General features: G+C 43.7%; 1 protein-coding gene across 1 annotated transcript in view; it reads right to left on the bottom strand.

Annotated features, from left to right (window-relative positions):
• nrxn2b (neurexin 2b) overlaps window positions 1–22305 on the bottom strand; it is a gene marked incomplete at its 3' end in the record, with an annotated part of 1346377 nt that overhangs the window by 222305 nt on the left and 1101767 nt on the right. The window contains exon 16 of the mRNA XM_080741211.1: window positions 2316–2497. Coding sequence (XP_080597337.1) covers window positions 2316–2497 — 182 coding nt within the window. The remainder of the gene's footprint in view (window positions 1–2315; window positions 2498–22305) is intronic.

Below are 22305 nucleotides of genomic sequence, written 5' to 3'. Positions count from 1 at the left end.
AATGTGCATATGTGCGTGCTGCGGTGGTGGGTGGATCACAGAGTGATCAGGTTACGACCTTGGCGAGCTAATTAAGAGAAAAGGCTGCCATTAAAAGGAATACGCAGTTGGAATGCGCTAGTGGGTGGTGGAGAGGGGGGCGGAGGGGTCAACGAGCCGGTTAGTAGCGGCATTAATGCATTTTTTAAATGCCTGATGTCCCTTAATTGCCATTTAAGGTTGTCATTAGCGATGGTTAGGAGACAGCCCTTTAGCCCAACATATGAAAGTAATAACAGCGGAGATGGGGCTAATAACTCGTTTGGCAGGAGCTATAACGAGGTTGACGAGGCGCTCTTTGACCATCACTCATCGTTTTTACGCATAATGACACCCACTTTCCCATCCGTCCTCGATTGCAGCCCGCGGAAAACCTACACTTTACCGGTATGTGCGACGGCTTCGCGTTATAATTGCCGATACTATTGTACTAGATCTGTCCGCGGCGCTCGCTGTTGCTGAATGATGGATGTGTTGGGGTTATACTTTGATGTTGTTCCTTTTTTTTCCTTGAAGTGTCAATCAATAATGCTTTAGCTGTGCGTGAAAATTGTATATAGAGTACCTAAAATGTAAGCGTAAAGAATTGTAGTACTTTCTTTTATGTTATTGCACCCCGGCTTGAAATAGACCTGCTCAAACACAAATCTACCGTAACCGTAAGCTCCCAGAAGACTTCATACGCTTTCAGCCGGAATACCCACCACTATCCATAATGCGAGGCGGCTTGTGTGATCTCTCATGTGTGCTGCCCCAGAATCTCTTAACCTTAGCCCCTATACTGGGAAGTCACGCCAAGTCCCCGCGCAGCCTGCACCATGATAAATGTATGACTCCTCCTAAAAAACCCACCCACCCGAACAACCCCAAACCCGCCATCATTCTGTTCCTCCCCTGGTGGCTAGACCTGGTACACCGCTTGATCTGTCTTCTCCCTCTCTCTCTCTCCCTGGAGACTGGTTTGACAAAAAGCACTCCGCATGTTCCCCACACTGATGATGGCTCTCCGGTCCTCCTCTACCTTACTGACCTTTTTCTGTCCCCAACTTTCTGCTTGCATGCCCTTCGTTATACGCTACCTTCTTTTTGGTCCCAGAGGGACCGGTACTCAATCCTTCCTTTCCTACCTTCCTTGGTTGTTACCGTTCCATCAAGTGTAAGGGTCGAGCAGTGGCTCAGGAGGTAGAGCCGCCGCTTGGGAACCCGGCAGGTTCCCTAGTTCGATCCCTGGCTCCCCCAGAGTTAGTGTCCTTGAGCAAGACTCTGAACCCCTAGTTGCTCCCGGTGAGCAGGTTGGTGCCTTGCATGGTTTCCTCTGCCATCGGTGTATGAATGTGTGTGTGGATGGGTGAATGTTATGCACAATCATTGCATAGCGCCTCGGATAAAGGCGCTATATAAATGCACCATTTACTATTTATTTTCTCCTTCGCTTACTTCCTTCCTTGTGAGGAAGAAATTAAGTATGTATAACCTTTATATTTGACCATCACTTATAATACTTCTAAGATTTTTCATGCAACAATGTCACAACTCTTTCTCGAGACATCACACGACAAAACGTGTGATGTCAAGGCTCACTTGGAGCCTACCTGCAGCCACGTTACCATGGCGAATGTAAACAAGGAAGTGGAATCGTCTATCTGTGCGTCACCGCCACCAGTGACATGACAGGCACACTACATTGTTTTAATATAGTTGCGCGTCCATCCGAATGCTGGATTAAATGTGAGAACGCAACAACATTTTGTTTTCTCTACAGACCGTTGTCGATTAAACGTGGCCTAAATGTAGCCAGACTCTCCCAGGGGAGAGTCTGGGAGTTGTACTTTGACTGACAGGTCCAGTCAGTAGCCACCAGCACATCAAAACATCGTCGGCAGAACAGCAAATACGTCTTTTCCAGACAGAAATTCTAAAGGTGCAAACTGTTGTTCGTTTTTAAGTTATGAGATGCCGTTGATTTCAGATAAAACTTTGCTTAATGCAGCTTATTTGCGATTTGTGAACTTGCATCGGACATGGAGTCCGCCATCTTTGTTTACAAAATGCGAGAGCTGTAGCAGCCGCTCGACCAATCAGGAGCGCTGTGAGGCGGGTCGCTCCAAATGCAGCCATTTGATTGGAAATTAGAAACCCAAGTTCTAATAAAGAGGCTCGATGGGAGGGACACCAGACCGAGAAAGGAAGCACATTGGTGATGACGTAGCTCGGGATGGCCTGCGAGGCTAGCGTAATGTACCCCCCCAGCCAGCGGCCCCTCGGTTGTGACTTACTATGTGAAGCTCCAGGTAGTCGCCCAGTCCCTTGGCGCTCTCCACCCTGACCAGCACGGCCTCCTTCAGCTGCGTGCTGAAGCCCACCGCCAGCCGGTCTGCCCGCGTGCTCGGCCGGTCGTTGGGCGGCCAGGTGTACGTGATGAGGGCTCCGCCTCTGCCGAAGATGTAGGTTGTCCCAGCTGTGGAGAAGAGAGGAGAGACCAGAGAGGAGAAATAAGGGGGTTAGCTCTTCAAAACCTGGATAGCATCAGTGTCACATTGCATTTGAACCACTCAGGTATTAACTCATACAGTGCCAGGCGACTTTTAGAGCAACTTTCTCACTATGGAGTTCCCTGCCAAGCGACTTTGGGCGACTTTTACTTAGAAAAAATAAATAAAAAAAATACTGATTTTCAGAACCATGTCCCAATACGTGATTTTAGAAACATGGCACGTGCAGCGCACACCAATATTTGGGGTGTTTTGCTGAAGTTCTGAATGTGTGTGTGCCAATCCATGCTTCATTTTATAGAAGTATCTTCTGAAGTTGTATTCTATTGCTTATCTGGCCAATTCAAATACTCATTCTTGAAATCATAACTGCTTTTTAGTTTGGAGATCACTTGACTAGCGTTTTGACGACTTTGTCATTCACGCCGCGGCCATCGCTACACCTCCCCTTTTATTTATTCATTTATTTTTGCAGATCTGCACTGATCTCAGACATAGCCCCTAAAGCAGGGGTGGGCAACTTTGATGATGGCGAGGGCCACTATATTTCCACCTTCACTCCAGAGGGCCACAATACATATTGCTACGTTCTACTTTGTCATTCTAGTATCACATACAATAGAAGCAAAAATAGCAGATCTACAAGCTCAAAACGCACCGCGCTGCGTTTTGAGCGTGTAGATCTGCTATTTTTGCTTCTATTGAATTGGAAGTCTTAATACTTTTTTGTTATTTCTTAATTGGAATCCTGAAATGTAACATTTTGATTTAATTTCAAACACATTTAGTTATATACTCATGTTAACTTTATGAACCTAAAATACAAATACATTGGACATAAAAAAAAATACATTTTAATACTACTATACTAGTCATTAAGCTACTAATATAGACTGATGGAATTAAAGCAGGTCATGATTAGAATTGTAACACATGTCTCTCCCCTTCTCCGCAGCCTCCACTGGCTCCCGGTTGCGGCCCGCATGGAATACAAAACACTGATGCTGACCTTCAAAGCAGCCAAAGGTATGGCTCTTCCATACCTCCAAAACCTGATCAACCCCTACACCCCCACCCGTGCACTTAGATCAGGCAACACAGGGATGCTGACAGAACTTCTGTCAGCATCCCTGTGTTGCCTGATCTAAGTGCACGGGTGGGGGAAGAACCCTCGCTAAAAACCCCAGGGCAAAAATCCACTCGTCCGAGACAGTTTGCCCTCCAGGCCCCCAAGCTGTGGAATAAACTCCCTGTCGCACTTAGAACAACGGACTCACTCGCTAGCTTTCGCCGTGGACTGAAGACTCACCTTTTCAAACTCCACCAAAACCCTTAGCACTACTGGAAAATCAATGTCCATACATGAAGCTAGTTAGCATTTGTTTTTTAGGTTTTTTAGAAACCTTTTTTATTATTTTATTTTTCTTTACAGATGATATTGTTTTTCTAGATAGATATTCATTTGCATTTGTTATATTGCTGTTGATGTACTGACATTTGTTTATTATTGTGATATTTTATCTGCTTATTGTAAGTCGCTTTGGATTAAAAGCGTCTGCTAAATGCCTAAACTGTAAACTGTAAACTGTAACAGCTGAAATCAATACTATATTCAGTATTCCGGTATTAACCTGCGGGCCGCATGTGGCCCTCGGGCCGCCAGTTGCCCATGTATGCCCTAAAGAATCCTCACTGAAATGTGAAATCAGACCCCAGGACTGAGAATTTTAACCCCCCCCTGACCACTTTAACAATTAATTTATAGGCTACTTTGGCTATTCAAAAATAGCAGATATACAAGCTCATAGCGCGGCACTTGGTGCCACGCCATGAGCTTGTATATCTGCTATAGATCTGCTATTTTTGAAAAATCATGAACATTTGTGCAAATATACATATATATTTTTTTAAAGTGAACAGTCTTTGCTTCTGGATCGGTCCCTCCCTGGAACAAAATATTTTGGGATGGGGGTCCGCGGCCAAATTATATATATAATTCTGGGGGTACTTGATTTTAAAAAGTTTGAGAACCACTGATATAGAAACATATAGTTTTTTCAGAAAACTGTTAGGATTTGGAAGACATTTATAGAAACGGGGGACTCAGTAAATGAGTTAGAGAGTGATGTTATATTCATTGGCTATTTTCCAAAAGTGCTAATGAGAAACAGCAATCCCACTAGGTTGAAGTCGGCGGCTAACTTTTTTTGTTCATTTATAATGAGGCTCGGCCGTGTCCTTAATCGGCCTGGTAGAAAACGCGGATGCCAGATGGAGAAACTCTGTCCGTATATACAGTAATGAACAACAGTCGTGGTTCAGTATTAGCAGAGCATGAAGTTGACAATAGCTGGGGAAATTGTAATCTGCAGAGCAAGTGCAGTTTTCTCTCCCCAGCTGTGCCGCATACAAACCAGCAGTGGTGTAAAGTAACCAAGTACATTTATTAAGTACTGTACTTCAATAACTACAATTTTGAGTTATTTGTACTTTACTTAAGTATTTCCAATTTCCGATACTTTTACTTCTATTCCTACATCTCGGATCCAAATATTGTACTTTTACTCCTCTATATTTATTTGAACACTTACACTTACTAGATTTTGATTATTATTACAAAATAGTCATTACCCACTTCCCCATTATACATTTCAGCCATTTGAAAATTGTACTGTAGATCTGCTATTTTCTAACTTTTTTTATATAATTTATACATTTGAAAACTTCTGCACAATGAGTACTTTCTACTTTTGGTACTTTAAGTACATTTTAATACTAATATTTTGTACTTTTACTCAAGTACATTTTGACATCCAGACGTTTACTTGCACAATAGTATTTCTATTGTGCAGTGTTGATACTTTTACTAAAAAGTATCAACTAAAAAGTATACATAAAAACACAACAGTAAAACATTTGAGTACTTTATCCACCACTGCAAACTAGGGCAAACTGACAAACTTTGGGTGCCTGGTCGCTCAGCCAGTTAGTGCACGGTCCATATGTTCCCTTGTGAACGCAGAGGACCTTGTCTCACATCTCCTCTCTCTCTGCACTTGTTATCCCGTATCTCTATTCTCTACATCAACCTATCTGGGGAAAAAAGCATAAAATATGAAAAAGAAATGTTTAAAACTGACAACTTGGCCAGCCAGAGTAACCTATGAACGCTCCTCGGATCTCCCAGTGAAGGGTTCTTTCAAGTTCAACCCTACAAAATATGTCTGCCTCGAAGGGGGAGGTGAGCCCGAGTTCTGGGCCAACAGTCACACAGTGTCGAATGAGAAGTGACAGGTGACGGGGCGCCACGGCTAGCCGCTCACCGCTCCCCGCGGTCAGCGTATAGCCTCTGTCTGCCCTTATAATAAAAACCGAACCGACTTGACTTAATACGGAGGGAAATGCATGCGTGATCTATGCTCACGTTCATCTAACAGACACAAGAGCTCATTTTGTCGGGTGGAAACCTTGCCTAACCTTATTTTTTTTGTTATAATTTTAAAAATGATTTAAAATTGCGAAAATAGCCGATCTACAAGCACACAACGCCTCGCGATGTGAGGCGTTGCGCGCTTGTAGATCTGCTGTTTTCACTACTTTTGTGACACTTTTGTATGATGAAGTAGAGCCTTAATTTATGAAAAAAAAACATACACATTTGAAACTTGGAGATACAAGGTTTCTGTCTGACAGTAACGATATAACTGCTTTTTTTTTTTATGCCCTTCACGAGCGAGGCTCCTCGCCAGAAAACAGAGGAGAGGAGGGAAAAGTGCGTGTGTGTGCGTGCGTGCATGCTGAATGCAGAGCCAAGGCCCCATCAAAGCACATCCTCGTCTCCGGGGGAAGAGTGGAAGACGCACCCTGGCTGACTCACGCCGAAAAAGATGCACGCGGCGGCGAAAACGCTCAGTTGTTCATTTAACTCTGGGAGAGTAAACGCTCTCTCTGTCTGAGTCAAATGAACTCGGAGGCTTTTTACTGTGTGCACCGAAATAGAAGACGTGAACTATAGCTGTGCCTTTTAGTTTTTGAGCAACGCTGATTACAAAAAGGGCTGTTAGCCATTTGGAAATCGGAAGATATGAGTTGGCTCCCCATCATCCTCACACATCACTCTCGCTCTCCCTCCCTGCCTCTTTCTTTCCTTCCTTCCATCTCTCTCTCTCTCTCTTTCTCTCTCCCTTGCCTCCCTTTCCCACCCTCTCCCTCCCTCTCCCTCCCTCCCAGTGGAGCTAAGCCCTCCGCCTTGGCTCCGCTTGCTTTCTGGCGGCTATATTATTTTAGCGCTGACTAATTATCGCAGCACGGCGTAGGAGAGAGAGAGCTATAAAAGAGGTTGGGGGGCGCCGGAGGAGATGAGGAGGGAGGAAATAAGGAGAGGATAGGAAAGGGAGGAGAAGAGAGAGAGAGAGAGAGAGAGAGAGAGAGAGAGAGAGAGAGAGAGAGAGAGAGAGAGAGAGAGAGGGATGCGCAGTACAAGGCAGTAGAGAGGATGCAGGAAGGAAGTTGTAGGTGTTTTTTTTTTTTGGTACAGAGTGCTGCGGGTGAGCAGCAGCAGCAGAGCTACTGGAGACTCTGCAAAGACAGACGTGAGGTGGAGCTGATATCTAAAATGGCCGACAGACAGAGCAGGAGGGGATCCATGTTGTTGCAGAGTATAGAAGACTAGGAAGAGGCAAATACTGTAGCAACACACAGACACACTAGAAGTGAGTCTCACACAGTCAATATATCGTCAGGTTATTGATACGCTGAATGCATGTCAATGGGATGAGGGGGTGCAGTATAGTCACTGTCGGGAAGAAACCTTGTATCTCCAAGTTTCAAAGTTGTGAATTTTTTCGTAAAGCTTCATCGTACAATCTACAAGCACACCACGCCTCGCGGTGTGAGACGTTGTGTGCTTGTAGATCGGCTAGTTTGACTACTTTAAACAACAGCTTTGGCCATACAAGGTTTCCACCAGACAACTGTATAGGCTATATATAGGCCTATATCAACACTTTAAGTATGAACAGTGCACTAGCATCCCTGTCCTGGGCTTGTCACATTCAGCAGAAATAGTTGATCTTCGGTGAAAATAGAAGTTCTACAACAATCTCACATTGTGTCATGAGCTTGTACTACAATACATAGGCTATTTTCAGCAAAGTGTTGGTGTAGTGCAGGGTTCCCCAATTAGTTTTCCCCAAGGGCCGAATTATGTCTAGGGTACCAAGCCGAGGGCCACAACATTGAATTATGTCTAGGGTACCAAGCCGAGGGCCACAACATTGAATTATGTCTAGGGTACCAAGCCGAGGGCCACAACATTGAATTATGTCTAGGGTACCAAGCCGAGGGCCACAACATTGAATTATGTCTAGGGTACCAAGCCGAGGGCCACAACATTGAATTATGTCTAGGGTACCAAGCCGAGGGCCACAACATTGCAGGGGACGACGGTGGCGTTTCCGCTACTCCAGCGACAGTTCAGATATCGTCGTTGTCGGGTGAAAACATTGTATGTCCAAAACCGTTTGTTGCGTGCTTGTAGATCTGCTGTTTTCACTACTTTTGTGCGACGGCCTTGTATGATTTGGGAAAGAGCGTACAAATTTGGAGATTTCCACCTGACAACGATGATACACTAGTGTTGTTGCTGCTCTTAAACCACCATTATTACTGGGGTTGGTGGGGGCCAGACAGTAGCCCCCCACGGGCCGCAAATGGCCCGCAGGCCGCCTATTGGGGAACCCTGGTGTAGTGGAAGAAGGGTAGGGGACCAATATAGCCCCCTAACTCCGGTCATATAGCCTAAACTACACTAGCTAGGGCAAACAAAAATTGTCTGTTTTGGTAGCCCCATTCCCATTAACTAATTTACTACCAAGATTGTTTTTTCGACTTTGGTCGCTCCCCACAACACTTTTTTTTGTTGTTCTTACCTTTTAAAAGTAGTCACAGCATATCCATCGCTATTACAGTAAGATCCAGTATATCTGACAAAAGACTGCTTGTCAATCCATCAAACCATTCCAGAGATACAAGCTAACTAGTTAGCACTGTTTATACTGCAGATGCTAGGCAGGATCAGGAAACAGAGAAATGTGTGTTTTCCTGCTAAATTTAACATGGGAGCCAAGTCACCTTATTCCTATCCTATCCTCTCCCAGGATGTAGGGCCAAACACCTGGGCTTGGGGAAACACCTACTGTAGGAAAGTGGTAAACAGGAAACTCAATGATGTTGGGTGAAACCTGTGTTGCCACGTCTGCTTATAATAAGCAATTTGTGTCTTTCCTTATTCCTGGCCCTCCCTAGAGAGGGCCAGGAATAAGGTGAATAGAGATACGTTTTTTTTTATCCCATCTACTTACTTTTTCCGGTTCAAACCAGACCAGGTTCTTTTAGAGCAGATTTTAATTAAATGAAATAGAAGATAAATCTGATATATCAAGCTTGTCAATGGTAGTGGGGGCTTATAAAATAATCCTGGCATATCTACAGTAGTCAATGGTTGTGATGAAACACAAATGAAAAATAACTAATCAAATTGTAAATGTAGGATACAGAATTGCACCTTTATGAAGAAAAAGAGTATAGGCTTCAGCTCAGCATACTCTATAGCCATTTAACCTATGTCGGGTTCATGGTTAAAATGAACAAAACAAAGGCAAAAAAGTCTCTTCTTCATCAGTTAAATAAACAGACCACCAGCACTAATGGGAGGTACAAAATAAAATAAACTGTACTTGTGTGTGTGCGTGCGTGCGTGCGTCAACGCAGCGCTGATTATCACTTCTGAAAGACATTTGATCTTTCAGTCAAAAAATAATATTCTGGAACTCACTTTTACGGCAGTATTTTGTCATCGTAGCTACTGTGCTGTACCTGCCCATGTTCAGTTGTAGTATAATTATTCCCACGAGGAGACATAAAAACAATAAAGAGGAGAAATGGGTTGACACGCGTCTGGGGTCGGAGTATGAAGTACCATTAACTGCTGTCTATTGTTTTCCTTCAGTAGGCGGTACTGCACTGGTACTGAGAGACACCAGCCTGAGTTCAGCTCACGCAGGATGCTCACAATGCAAGCGCTTGTAGATCTGCTATTTTCAAAAGAATGGATCTGAAAACTTGAAACGGGACATTTTGCATAATGAATACTTTCAACTCTTGGTACTTTGAGTACATTTTGATGCCATTGCCAATGCTTTTGTACTTTTACTCAAGTACATTTTGAATTCCTTACTTTTTCTTGTATCATTTCTAGTAGAGTATTTCTACATTGCAGTATTGATACTTTTACTTAAAGGGATATTTCACTTTCAAAAAAAGGCTTTTGTGACCACTCTGGACATATTTTAAGTTGCTTGATTCAGTATTTAGATATTTAATATTCATTTTATCAGACAAGCAACTTAAAATGTACAAATGTTTAAAGTGTACAAAATATATATCCCTTTAAGTAAAACATTTGAGCACTTTTCCCGCCACTGCTGTCAACAGCCATTCTGTGAACCGTCGAACATCGGTTTTCTTTCCTTAACACCTGGATCAACTTCAGTGTCTCCTCTTTAGCAGTAAATACAGTGCAGTATATACAGTATATGAGCGCACGCACAGACACGCTCGCATTCAATGAAGACACATCACTTTAGTGCTGTCACATGCGTGTAGGGATCATTCTGCCTTAATATAATTGCAGCAATATATAACTCCTATAGGCCTCAACCTGGCCCGGGGGAAGATATGGCTCTAGCTCATGCTGATTGGTCAGCTGCCGTATAATCCCCAGGGAGAATATGACAGCTGACTAATCAACGCAGGTTTATCACTCTCTCGGTCCTTGCGTATGTGATGAATGTATGTATGTGTATACAATATCAGGGACGTGCAGAGAATGTTACAGAGGCAGGGGCTGACATTTCTAAAAGGGCCTTTTGGTGAAAATATTGAAAATATGGCTATTTTCGGTGTGTGGTACCAGACTGAACTAAGCATTATCAAGTCAATACTGGAGATGTGGCGTAATGGCATGGATTTCTACACAGAGAGGGCCATTGTTTCAACATATGATGCTGCTTTCAAGTTCAGGATAGTTTGGACGAGGAAATTCTCTTGAATGCTGCCTTTGGGTATGGCATGGAAAGAGGGCATATGCATTTCTTTCACCATAGTGAAAACTGCATTCATGGTCTGGAGAAGGCACTTTCTACAGACAAGGGCAGGGGCTCAAGCCCCCTTTGATGTCTATGTGTGCACGTGCCTGTACTGTCATGGTGGAAACCTTGTATGTCCAAATTCCTTTTCAGGAACTGAAAATAAGAATGAGTGTTCCAATGATGAACAGAAGTTACATTTTAGGATCAGAATCAAACAGGTGTAAAGAAAGGGGTGAAATTTGTTATTTTGTGTGGGAAAAGAAGCGCTTAAATATTCATAAAAGCCGCATTGCCGTTAAACGGGAAAGACAGTATACAGATTAATGTAGGATTGCAGAAAGTGCAACATGAGGAGGACAAAGGGACATTGTTAATCAGTCGAGTCTCATTCAGTATCACTATTCAACAGTATAATTAATGGTCTTGGGCATTTAAGCTGATGCTCTTAGCTGGAAAAACGTAATTACATTGTCTGCTGCTCTGCTCAGAGAAACCTGAGACAGCAGACAAGGCTATGTTTGGCGCCGAACCCGTAGCCTTTGTGCCACACACAAACTGCAAATCACTAATCGACCACAATCAACATAATACGACAATTATACATACTTTGTAAAATGTTTGATTGTGACATTTGTTGGCCGATTGTGACAATAGCCTACATATTTAGTCAAATGTTTGATTGTGACAATAGTTGGCCGATAGAGGGTAAAAGTGAATGGAAAACAAAATGACAAATCAAGTGGTAAATCGAGTGGCAAAGTGAGTTTAAAGTCGTTTAATGCAATCAGTTATTCTTTGTTCCTGCATAACTTCCAGGTATGATGATGATGTCACACACATACCCTCTATTGTCAAATACTGTATATTTTGTCAAAATCTTTGATTGTGACAATAGTTGGCCGATTGTGACAATATGCATATTTTGTCAAATCTATGATTATTTTCTTTATTTAAGATTTGTTTTTGGGCTGTTATGCCTTTATTGGATAGGACAGTAGACTGACAGGAAATCGGGAAGGCCATGTGGCAAATGTCCTTTGCCGCAAGGAATCGAACCGGTGACGCCGCCAGGCATCCATGCCTATGTGGCAAAGTGGTATGCGCCTGGACCAGTAGGCCAGTGGGCGAACCCCTTCAATTGTTTTCTATTGAAGTGTCTGAATTGTCTGACATCTGAATTGTCTGCCATTATTACTGCACTGTAGGAGTTTGTTAATTTGGCACAATTTGTTCTAATGACACACTGACAGTTACGGGATATCACTTTGTTCATTTATTGTTTCCTAATCCTATTTGTTTGATGCCAAGCTCGCCATGCATGCATCGCCACCAGAATACACAAACGGGGAGTTATTATCGCTGCATTTCTAATGGATGTTCTCGCAGCAGCAGCTGAGTCAATTAACACCCAAACTCCTGTGGAGCGTCTGCCATATGCTTTTTGTGTCCCCCAGGGGAGTTTCCTGTCTGTAATACATGTGAGTCGAGCAACGAAGAAGTCGCGTGGCTTCTTGCGATCGTCTCTCGGGAGAGAAACTTGTGTATAGCGGCGGATGACAAGGTGTAAAGTTATCACAGGCAAAAACAATACTAGCCCATTAAGACTTTAACTACCAAGACTCCCTAATCGGGAGATAAGCGACCGCTAGGTCGCATGTATACACGCAGCCTCATGGTGGCGCTAGAACAGGGGCGTGTGAGAAATCAGCAGGTGGAGGTTGTGGATTGACAGCCAAGGAGTGTGTGTGCAAAGTTTGGCATGGATAGGGGCAACGGTGCCGGAGATAAAGAGTAGGGCCAAAAGTGTGACGTGACGTGACGTGACGGACTGACGGACAGCCGGTGGAGCTTTTCGCGGCACTCAGCGCTGCAAGCTTGTAGATCTGCTCTTTTTTTAAATAGTGACGTTTTTGCAAATCTTTGAATACCGTATACATATTTTTTAAAGTGAACATTTGCTTCTGGGTGGTCCCTGGAACACAACATATTTTGAGATATGTATTCTTGAAGGTCCTTGACATGAAAAAGTTTGAGAACCACTGATTCAGAAGAAGGATTTCTAAGACATGTATAGAATCGGGTCAAAATATTCAAAGACTGTTCACGATTTTTCAAAAATAGCAAATCTACACGCTCGCAGCGCAGCACCGAGCTTATATATCTGCTATTTTTTAATAGTTAAAGCATAAAATTATTAAGTCATAAAGCGTTCCAGGTCTTAAGGAACTATAGAGACTAACTACATGTTCCTTGTACTTCCTGTCTCGACAATACATACCCTGCACCTTTATTGTCTATATCTCTGCCTATGTCTCTGCGGAGGAGGTGTGAGTTTTGCTTTGATTAGTCCTGCTGTGACAACCACCTACCACAGTACCTGATGCCGTTGATATTTCTGTGTGTATGTGTGTATGTGTGCGTGCGTGCGTGTGCGTGTGCACGTGCACAGATTAGGGCCTGAAACAGTTATCACATAATCGCCTGATCACAATGAATTGAGATAATATATGAGATAATACATAATAGATTATATTTTGCATAATAATATCTAGAATCGTTTTCCTTTAGTCTGTGTAAAGACAGCTGGATGGAATTAATAGAAATGTCATAATTTCCATTACTAATAAATGCCATTACTGAACATTTTACATTTGGCCATTGTACATTATTTATTTTAATTATTAGAGCCTACCGGTCACTGTCAGTTATTTCCAGAGGTGTAAAGTAACTAAGTATTTACTTAAAATACTGTACTTAAGTACAATCTTGAGGTATTTTTTTACTTTACTTGAGTATTTCCAATTTCCAATACATTTACTTCTACTCTACTCACTACATTTCTTATCAAAATATCTACTCCACTACATTTATTTGAAAACTTTAGTTACTAGTTACTTTGTAGATTGCGATTATTAGGACAAAACATACATTAACCACATTCAGCCCTTTATAGATCTCAGCCATTTAAAAATAGACAATCTACAAGCTCTCAATGTGTTGCGATGCGACACATTGTGAGCTTGTAGATCTGCTATTTTCAAAAGATTTGTGAGTACTTTTTCCACCACTTGTCATTTCTTTTGTATTTCAGTGTTTAGGTATTTAATTAATCCCTGTGGGTAGCATTTGTTTTTGTTTTAAAAAGCCTAAAAGACAAAAGGCTTTGAATGCCAAAAACAATTAAATCATTAAAAGCGCAATTACTTTTATGACAATTAATCGACTTCTCCCCAATGCCTCAAACCATCTACTCTCTAATGGCAGGCAGGGAAAGAGGGAGAAAAAGAAAGGAGAGAGAGAGAGAGAGAGAGAGAGAGAGAGAGAGAGAGAGAGAGAGAGAGAGAGAGAGAGAGAGAATGGATGGTGAGCTACAGTAAAGAGTATAGATCTATTAATTAAAGGAAAGGTTACAGTTTACAGTATACAGCAGGGGTCTTCAACGTTTTCAGGCCAAGGACCCCTTAGATGAAGAGATTAAGCATGGATCCCCACAACCTGTTCATAGATTCCATATAGTTTCATTGTTTGACAGCACAATCATCAATGTATTTTGGATTCATGTAAATTTGTGTTTTCAGATATTTAACCACTTGAACCGTCTTAATAATCTTGACCTTTCACTAATTAGACTGCTCTTTTTCCCCTCTACACCAAACCTCTTAGCTGACAATGCGCTGCGAGGCGTTGTGAGCTTGTAGATCAGCTATTTTCGGCTGATGTTCTCAGAATATGGACACAGTTTAAGGGGTTAATCTAGAAAGGATTTGGGGGACCTCCTGTAGTAACTCTGAGGACCCCCTGTTGAAGACCCCTGGTAAACAGTATTCACATGATGAATTCACATATGAACTGTGAGATTTGACTCTGAACCTACTTCCCAACCTGAACACAAGCATTGAATTGGTTGAGGTCAGAACAAAATGGACACCTGAAAGAAACCTGTGTTTACAACAGCAAAGGCCATTGATCTGAACACTACTGCTGTAGTTCACTCCTCACATCAAAGACAGCCTCACCCTTGCCGTGTTCAAAGCCTCCCTGAAAACCCACCTTTTCAGACTCGCTTCCCCTGCCTAACTCAAATAAAATCTCCCCTTTTACTTTTAGCTTAATGTTTCTAGCCTTGAACCTTTTTTCTCTGCAAATGAAGCTGTTTAATTTGATTTGTTTGACTTTGGGTACTAAGAAAAGTCCTATATACGTTTGATGTAATTATTATTACCAGTAAGACTCCCTATCGGGAGGTAAGCGACCGTCACGTCGCATACACAAACTTTAGGAGGCGATCGTAGCCAAAGAGGTGGTACCATAGTTTTGTACTTGTTCTGTTTTATATGTGTCTATGGAGTTAAAACGGACCCCCGGGTGGAGTTATAGGGTGTAAATTTGCCTTCCCTGTGTATTTTTGGTTACTTCCTGATAAAGCTGAAAGCCACTGTATCAAAAGGCCTGATCGAAAAACACAGATCTAATGACATCATAAAATCATCCCCTCCCCTTACCATACACAGCGCAGCGACAAAGATCTCCCCACCCCACCCATATTCCCTTTCCTGAACACAGGCAAGTGTGTTTCTCTAGATGCTGAGCCAAACTAGATGCACTGCAGTGGCTTGGAAACCCTAGACTCGGAGGTGATGGGCAGGTATGTTGTTACCCCTGCACGACCTACACCTAATTACAACACAATCTCACTCCCGAATCAATGGTCGACGCTCGTGCAACATACCGAATGACCCAACATCCATTGCATTGCGTGTTGACGAGGACAGAATCCTAACCTATTTCTTCCGACCCTATCGGTATGCAAACGGAACAGCGCTCAGTCAGCAGAAGCAGAGACGTTGCACTGATTTAAATTGGCGACTTGGCGCTTGCACCTCGCTCGATCGTACCTCACAGGGCTCGTGTTTTAGAATTTGTTTTCAACGTTTCTAAAGGCAACAACCTTGCTTTCTTTCACGTCGACTTTCCGTCATCGGTTACGTACATGACTCGGACATTCTGAACGCTGAAAATGAATGCCGAATTATGGTCCCATTCATTTTAAAATCAATGATAAAGTCTGGCATATTTCTAGGGCTTCTAATGGTTCTACCAAGCAAAGACTCGTCCTCGCTGCGGTTGCAGTCAATAGCAGTCGTTTTCCGGTTCAATTTCCGGGACCGGAAGTTCAAAGATGGCGGATCTCAATTTGCCAAAAAAGTGGCTTCAAAGCGGTCTGTAGAAACCAACAGGGCTGGCTTTGTCCATTCGTTTCACAGTCTAGGGTTCATACAATGAATAGACACCTGTACACTGCCTGTACTGTAGGGAGTATGAACCCCTATTAGTCTATGTTGTTGGGCAGGTACACTACACTCCTGTGCCACCAAAACACCCTCGGAGAAAGTTTCAGGCCAGGAATTACAAGCTGGGAGGGAGGGCCGTTCATGTGGATATCGCCTATTCCGATGTTGGAATCGTCCCCAGTTCCCCCGCTTGGCACCGAACGCGCCATTAGACAGGAAATAAGGGAAGGGCTGGAGGAGGAGTAGAGCGAACGAGAGAATGAAACTGCATCAAGGAGATTAAATGCGGAATGTGCGCGTGTGCGCGTGCGTGTGCGTTCTCCAGAGACCCAACAGACCCTGACCAGAACAGATTCTCTCTCCCCACCTTTCACTTGTTGAAAATGTGCAAGTTAAGAGTAAATTACCCACAGTCTCTGGGACTCGTCGACAGACCAAAACAGCCAGTCGGAAAGTATGGATTTCTCTGACCTTCACTCTCGGAAGCTCCGCTCTAATCAAGCAATCTGCTCGCACCACTTCCAGTGGAATAATAACAGTGATGCAAATGCTCCGTTGCGCCCATTTGCTCCGCGTCGCTGGAGAAAAAGTCACTAATATTTATTACTTTTGTCCAATTAGCTCGGGCGCCATCGATCCGGCTAATCAATTCCACCTGGAGGCTCCGGGACTCGGCGGGGCGTTGGACGGTGAGCGTCAAGCGATACATCAAAGACATGGTCGGTACGCCCCGTAATTATTATTTCCATTCATGGGGGCGCGCTTTGGTAATTTGGTCGGAGAGGGGAAAATAACTGCCAGTTTGCCACGTGCGCACAGATCCAGGAGAAAAGAATAACCTATTTACACCTGGAACACATTATTAATTTAACCCAGGGGTCTTCAACATTTTCAGGCCAAGGACCCCTTAGCTGAGAGAGAGATGAAGCAGGGACCCCCAGATTCCATATACTGTAGTTTCATAGTTTGACAACACAATCAGTGTATTTTGGATTCTTGTCAATTTGTGTTATCAGATATTTAACCACTTGAACCGTCAATACTTAATAAACTTGACCTTTCACTCTGTACTTAGTGTGCTCTTTTTTTTTCCTCTACACCAAACCTCTTTAGCAAAAAAATAGCCGATCTACAAGCTTGCGCTTGTAGATCTGCTGTTTTTGGCTTGCGCTTATAGATCTGCTGTTTTTGGCTAAAGTTCTAAGAATATGGACAGTAGTTCAAGCGGTTGATATAAAAGAGAAAAAAGGTTTCTATCACACAAAGATTTGAAGTACCCCCTGTAGTAACTCTGAGGACTCCCTAGGGGTCCCGGACCCCCTGTTGAAGACCCCTGCTTTAACCATTATTGTATGCTTCAGCAGAGATATGGCCTGGGCCACAGGGTAGTGGTCCAGGCACCTAGGCCCTTGCAGCGTCGCAGGTTTGAGTCCCGATCCTAGCGACCTTTGCTGCAAGTCACCCCCCCATCTCTCTCCCAGTTTTCTGTCAGCCTACTGTACACCTATCAATAAAGGCAGAAAAAGCCCCCCCCCCACCAAAAAAAAACAACAACAAAAAAAAAACAGTTAAAAAAAAGCAGATATCCAAGCTCACAGCGCAGCATGAGAACATTTGCGCAAGTCTTTGAATATTTTGACCCGATTCTATAAAAGTCTTCTAAATCCTTCTAAGGTTGCAGCGCTGCACTCAGTGGCCGCGCTGTGAGCTTGTATATCTGCTATTTTTTAACAGTTAAAGCATAAAATAATGGTTAAAGTGGTTAAAATCGAGTGACACGGAGGCAGGTCTAAAGGGAATAATCAGAGACGACTGGTGAGTCACAATGGTAATGAAAAACCTATTGATTTTTATTCTTCATCTTTCTCGCTCTCCCTCTCTCTCTCTCACCCTCTCTCTCGCATTTTCTGTTATGCAGGGGCAAAGGGAGAAGTGCCTGTTTGGGATTGAGTTAATCATTTTGGGATGGCTTCTTTGTGAACAGCCATTGATTCGGGCCGGTGGATTCTAGGCCACTGGCGTCCACTCACTGCAGGCGGGGGATAAACAGGTCACGTCGGCGAGGCGGGCGCGCGGACGCCGCAATTTCTCACGCGGCCCCGGCGAACAATGTTTGTCAAAGCCGGCCTGCCCACAGAGGGCTCCTGGGGATTCACAAACATGAAAAGCCGGCGGAAAATAGGCTAGTGAACTGAAAAGCGCAAAGAAACGGAGAGAGAGAAAAAGGCCAATATTTGGAGGCAAGAATGACATGACACACACACGAGCGCTCACACACACGCTCACACACACCCTCACACACCCAGCTACACTCACACAATGCAGACACACACACACACACACACACACACACTTGCAAGCTCTGGTCATCCCGAAACGCGGACCTCCTTTCGTTCAATAACTCAATAACATACAGACGGCTCCTGCAGCCTGCATGTGGGCCTATTATTGCATCAGCACAGGCCTCTTCTTTGAAGTTGTTAAGGAGAGAGACAGCGCTATTGATTCCTTTTAAACAAGCGCACACAGAATGTCTTTTTTTGTGTGTGTGTGTGTGTGTGTGTGTTGGCTGCTCCATATGCTTCAGATTCAGATGGTATTGATGGTGGGGAGGGAGGGAGGGAGAGAGAGAGAGAGAGAGAGAGAGAGAGAGAGAGATGAGACATTTACTGTACCAAAAGTTTCTTCAAAAGGTTCTTTGAAGCGGCAGAGTTTGCACACAAACACCTTGACGGGAAGTCGGGCGGAACGCACACACCTCTGACTCACTCGTTATGCTCCGTCTCTCTTTCTCTCGCCCCGGCCTCCCACACACACACACACGCACAGGCACACGCACACACACACACACACACAGTTGGCGTTCAGCCAACTGGTCAGGGCCTACAGCCACAAAGAAGACAGCTAGGAACGGCGTGGGAGGGCCAAAATATCCCTGCCCTGTTGTGACATACCTGGAGAGAGAACACTAGCTGAACACTAGCTATCAGCAATTAAGTTGACCTATTTGAGGCCGTCTTCTCACTGAGCAGAGAGGAAGGTGGTTGTAAACCTGTGAACCCTGTTGTGTTGTATCCTTCTCGAATTCATGTGGCGAACATTTGGCAAAGAAAATAGACAATTTACAAGTTCACAGCGGCGAAGAAATCTGGTGAAGAGGAGTAAAAAAAAAAAGACCCCTCATCACACTGGTTCTCAACCTGTGGGTCAGGAGGACCCCCAGGGGGGGGGTCCCCAAATTATTTTGGGGGGTCCTCAGATGATTGGCTTAATGTGCAACATTGTTTTCTCACTCAACAGTAAACAAACCAACACACATTATAAGTGTATAGAGGGTATCTATCTGCACATTTCTAAAATGACAATTTAAGGACTTTTAAGACCCTTTTAATACCTGTAAAATACAACATTAAACATTGGCCATATTGACAAATATATTAGGGGCAGAAATTGTGAAAATAGCAGATCTACATGCTCACAACGTGCGTTGTGAGCATGTAGATCTGCTATTTTCACAATAGAACTGTGTTATATAACATGTAATGCCTCAACTCAGTGCTCATCAGGGTGGGGGGAGGGGTCACCAGTTAAAATATGATTATTTTGGGGGTTGCAGCCTGAAAAGGTTTAGAACCACTGTCATATCAGACAGTGTTAGGAGGTATTAGAGCATGACCTTCAGATTTTGACGATGGTCTGAAATGTCCTCACTCTGTCACTTTACTTTCACCACGTCACTTTTTTCACTTTCAAAAGTAAAATACTATATCGAAGCCTATGTTGTTGTTGTTTATGGATCCTCAAGTAATACCACTTCCCTTGTCAAACAGTAGTGGTCAGACAAAAACAAAACAAAAAGCTTAGTAGGAGAACAATGGAATTACTGACTGTTATCTGTGGATTTACTGCTTTGATCATGTCTCCCCTTCAATATATATATACTGACACTCCGTCTGAACAACGTTCAAAGACAAAGTGAACAACATCGGACCGCCGCAGTGGGAGAAGCTTGACCCGTGGATTTGGAACCCGGATGAACTGTCTCATCTGACTCCTACGTTTGACATTCCATTTCTGCCCGCTTTAGCTCACCCCTGCCTTTTGTTAGACCTCTCCCTGGTGCGCGGCGTGCCCCCCTGACCCGGCGTGCCCAAACCCTGGCAACCACTGCCACCCCCCGCCAACCCTTTGAGCCAAACGCGAACGAAAATAAAAGCCTGGGCGCCGAGGCTACGCAGGCCCTGACCCCGCACCACCTTCAATAAAACCACGGTTGCTTTGCAACTCAAAATACTGTGTCCTTCTCATTCTGTACTGCCATATGCCACAACGCACACAGTCACACACACACACTCACATAATGCCCGCATGCCATGCGCGCCGTCTAACAACCTTGTCGCTGTCACTCTTCCCGTGCCCCCGATAGCTGTTTGCCCGTATGGCTCTGTATAAGAAAATACAGCAATAGCAGCCCTGAGATTGGGTGCGTCTAGCGTGGAAATAGCCGGTGCGCTCTCTCTGATGGGACTGGGTAATATGCCCGCTGTATCTATCTCTTTCACAAGATTGCTATTTGCAGAGAGAGAGAGAGAGAGAGAGAGAGAGAGAGCAGGGACGTGCTGGCCATTGGGAAAAGCGGGACAACTCCCGAACGGCCGGTTCATTCCCCGCCGGTCCAGGCCGGCCATTAGGAAAAAATTAAAAATCAAATGTCAGCCATTTTCGTTCCATTTTGGGGGCTGGACGGCCAACAAAGTAAATAGTCACTGTCGGGCAGAAACCTTGTTTCTCCAAGTTTCAAATGTATATAAATTTTTTCGCAAAGCAAAGCCCTGCTTCATCATACAAGGCCGTCGCACAAGAGTAGTGAAAACAGCAGATCTACAAGGTGCGAGGCGTTGTGTGCTTGTAGATCGGCTGTTTTCACTAGTTTAAATCATTTTTAAAATGATAAATACAAAACAAACGGTTTTGGACATACAAGGTTTCCACCCGACAACAACGAAATATAACTCATGTACAGTAATTGGCCCACTGGCTTGTCACTTGTCATGATCTGAAATGGCAAATCTTTGAGTAGCAGCAGCGCTATAGAGACAGATCTCTCTCTATAGCGCACAATGAGGGCCTCTCCACCTTTTTTTTCCCGGGCTGAATCAGGGGCCCAGCATGTCCCTGGGTAGAGGAGAGGAGAGGTGGGTCGGTTGGCGGGCGGCGAGATGGCACTTTGAGTACAACATCTGCACGTCTATTTATGGACGGCGCCCGTTGTGTCAGCGCCAATTTTTGTTAACACGTCTTACAAAAAAAGAAAAACGCGGCCCATTCTCCCAGATTTGAGGATCTATGGACAAAAAACAAACAAACACTTTCTCTGCATGAAACCAAAGCTCCACAGTAGCACTTCTGCCAAAGAGGAATCCTCTCTTTCTTGCCAAGGGAGATGTTAGGTATCCATGTGTGTGTGTGTTATATTCTCTGATCTGTGTAGGTACAGTAAATGCTCCACCAACGCACCTGTCACAAAGATGTTATAATTAGCAGTGGTGGAAAAAGTACTCATATTGTGTACTTATATAAAAGTATCAATACTGCAATGTAGAAGTACTCTGCTAAGTAAGTAAATGTCCGGAATTCAAACTTTACTTGAGTAAAAGTGCAACGATAATGACTTACGTACTGTATGTCTAAGGTCCCTTTCTCCTGAGGAAGAAATTACAGTATATCATGTTATTATGATTGGTATTATGTAACCTTATTTCCATATTATGTTGTTAATTTATGTTATTCATGATTGCGCCCTATGAATACATTATATTTTACATCATGTCAAGAGAAAAGACGTCTCTCCTGATACAGTATAGCTATTGTTTATGGTACAGCTTGTCCTTGTAACATGACAGAATAATAATAACCACGGTTTGATTCCTTGTGCTCTTGGCAGAATTACTGTATCACAGGCCTGTGCATACTTAAGGTTTGTGTTAAAGCAGTGGTTCTCAACCTGTGGGCCGGGACCCCCAGGGGGGTCCCCAAATTATTTTGGGGGGTCCCCAGATGATTAACTTAATGTGCAACATTGTTTTCTCACTCAACAGTAAACAAACCAACATAACGTTTAAGTGTGTAGAGGGTATATGCACATTTCTAAAGTGACAATTTAAGGACTTTTTAGTAACTCTAAAATGACAAATTAAACATTGGCCAAATTGTCAAATATTGGAGAAAGAAACTGTGAAAATAGCCTATCTACATGCTCACAACGCATAGAACCGTGTTATACAAAATGTAATGCCTCAACTCTTAGTGCTCGTCAGAGTGGGGGGTCCCCAG

Source organism: Nannobrachium achirus (assembly GCF_963921795.1).
Source record: "Nannobrachium achirus genome assembly, chromosome: 14".
Lineage (NCBI taxonomy): Eukaryota > Metazoa > Chordata > Actinopteri > Myctophiformes > Myctophidae > Nannobrachium > Nannobrachium achirus.
Note: the sequence above shows the minus strand (reverse complement) of the source record. Positions and strands in the feature narration are given on the sequence as shown.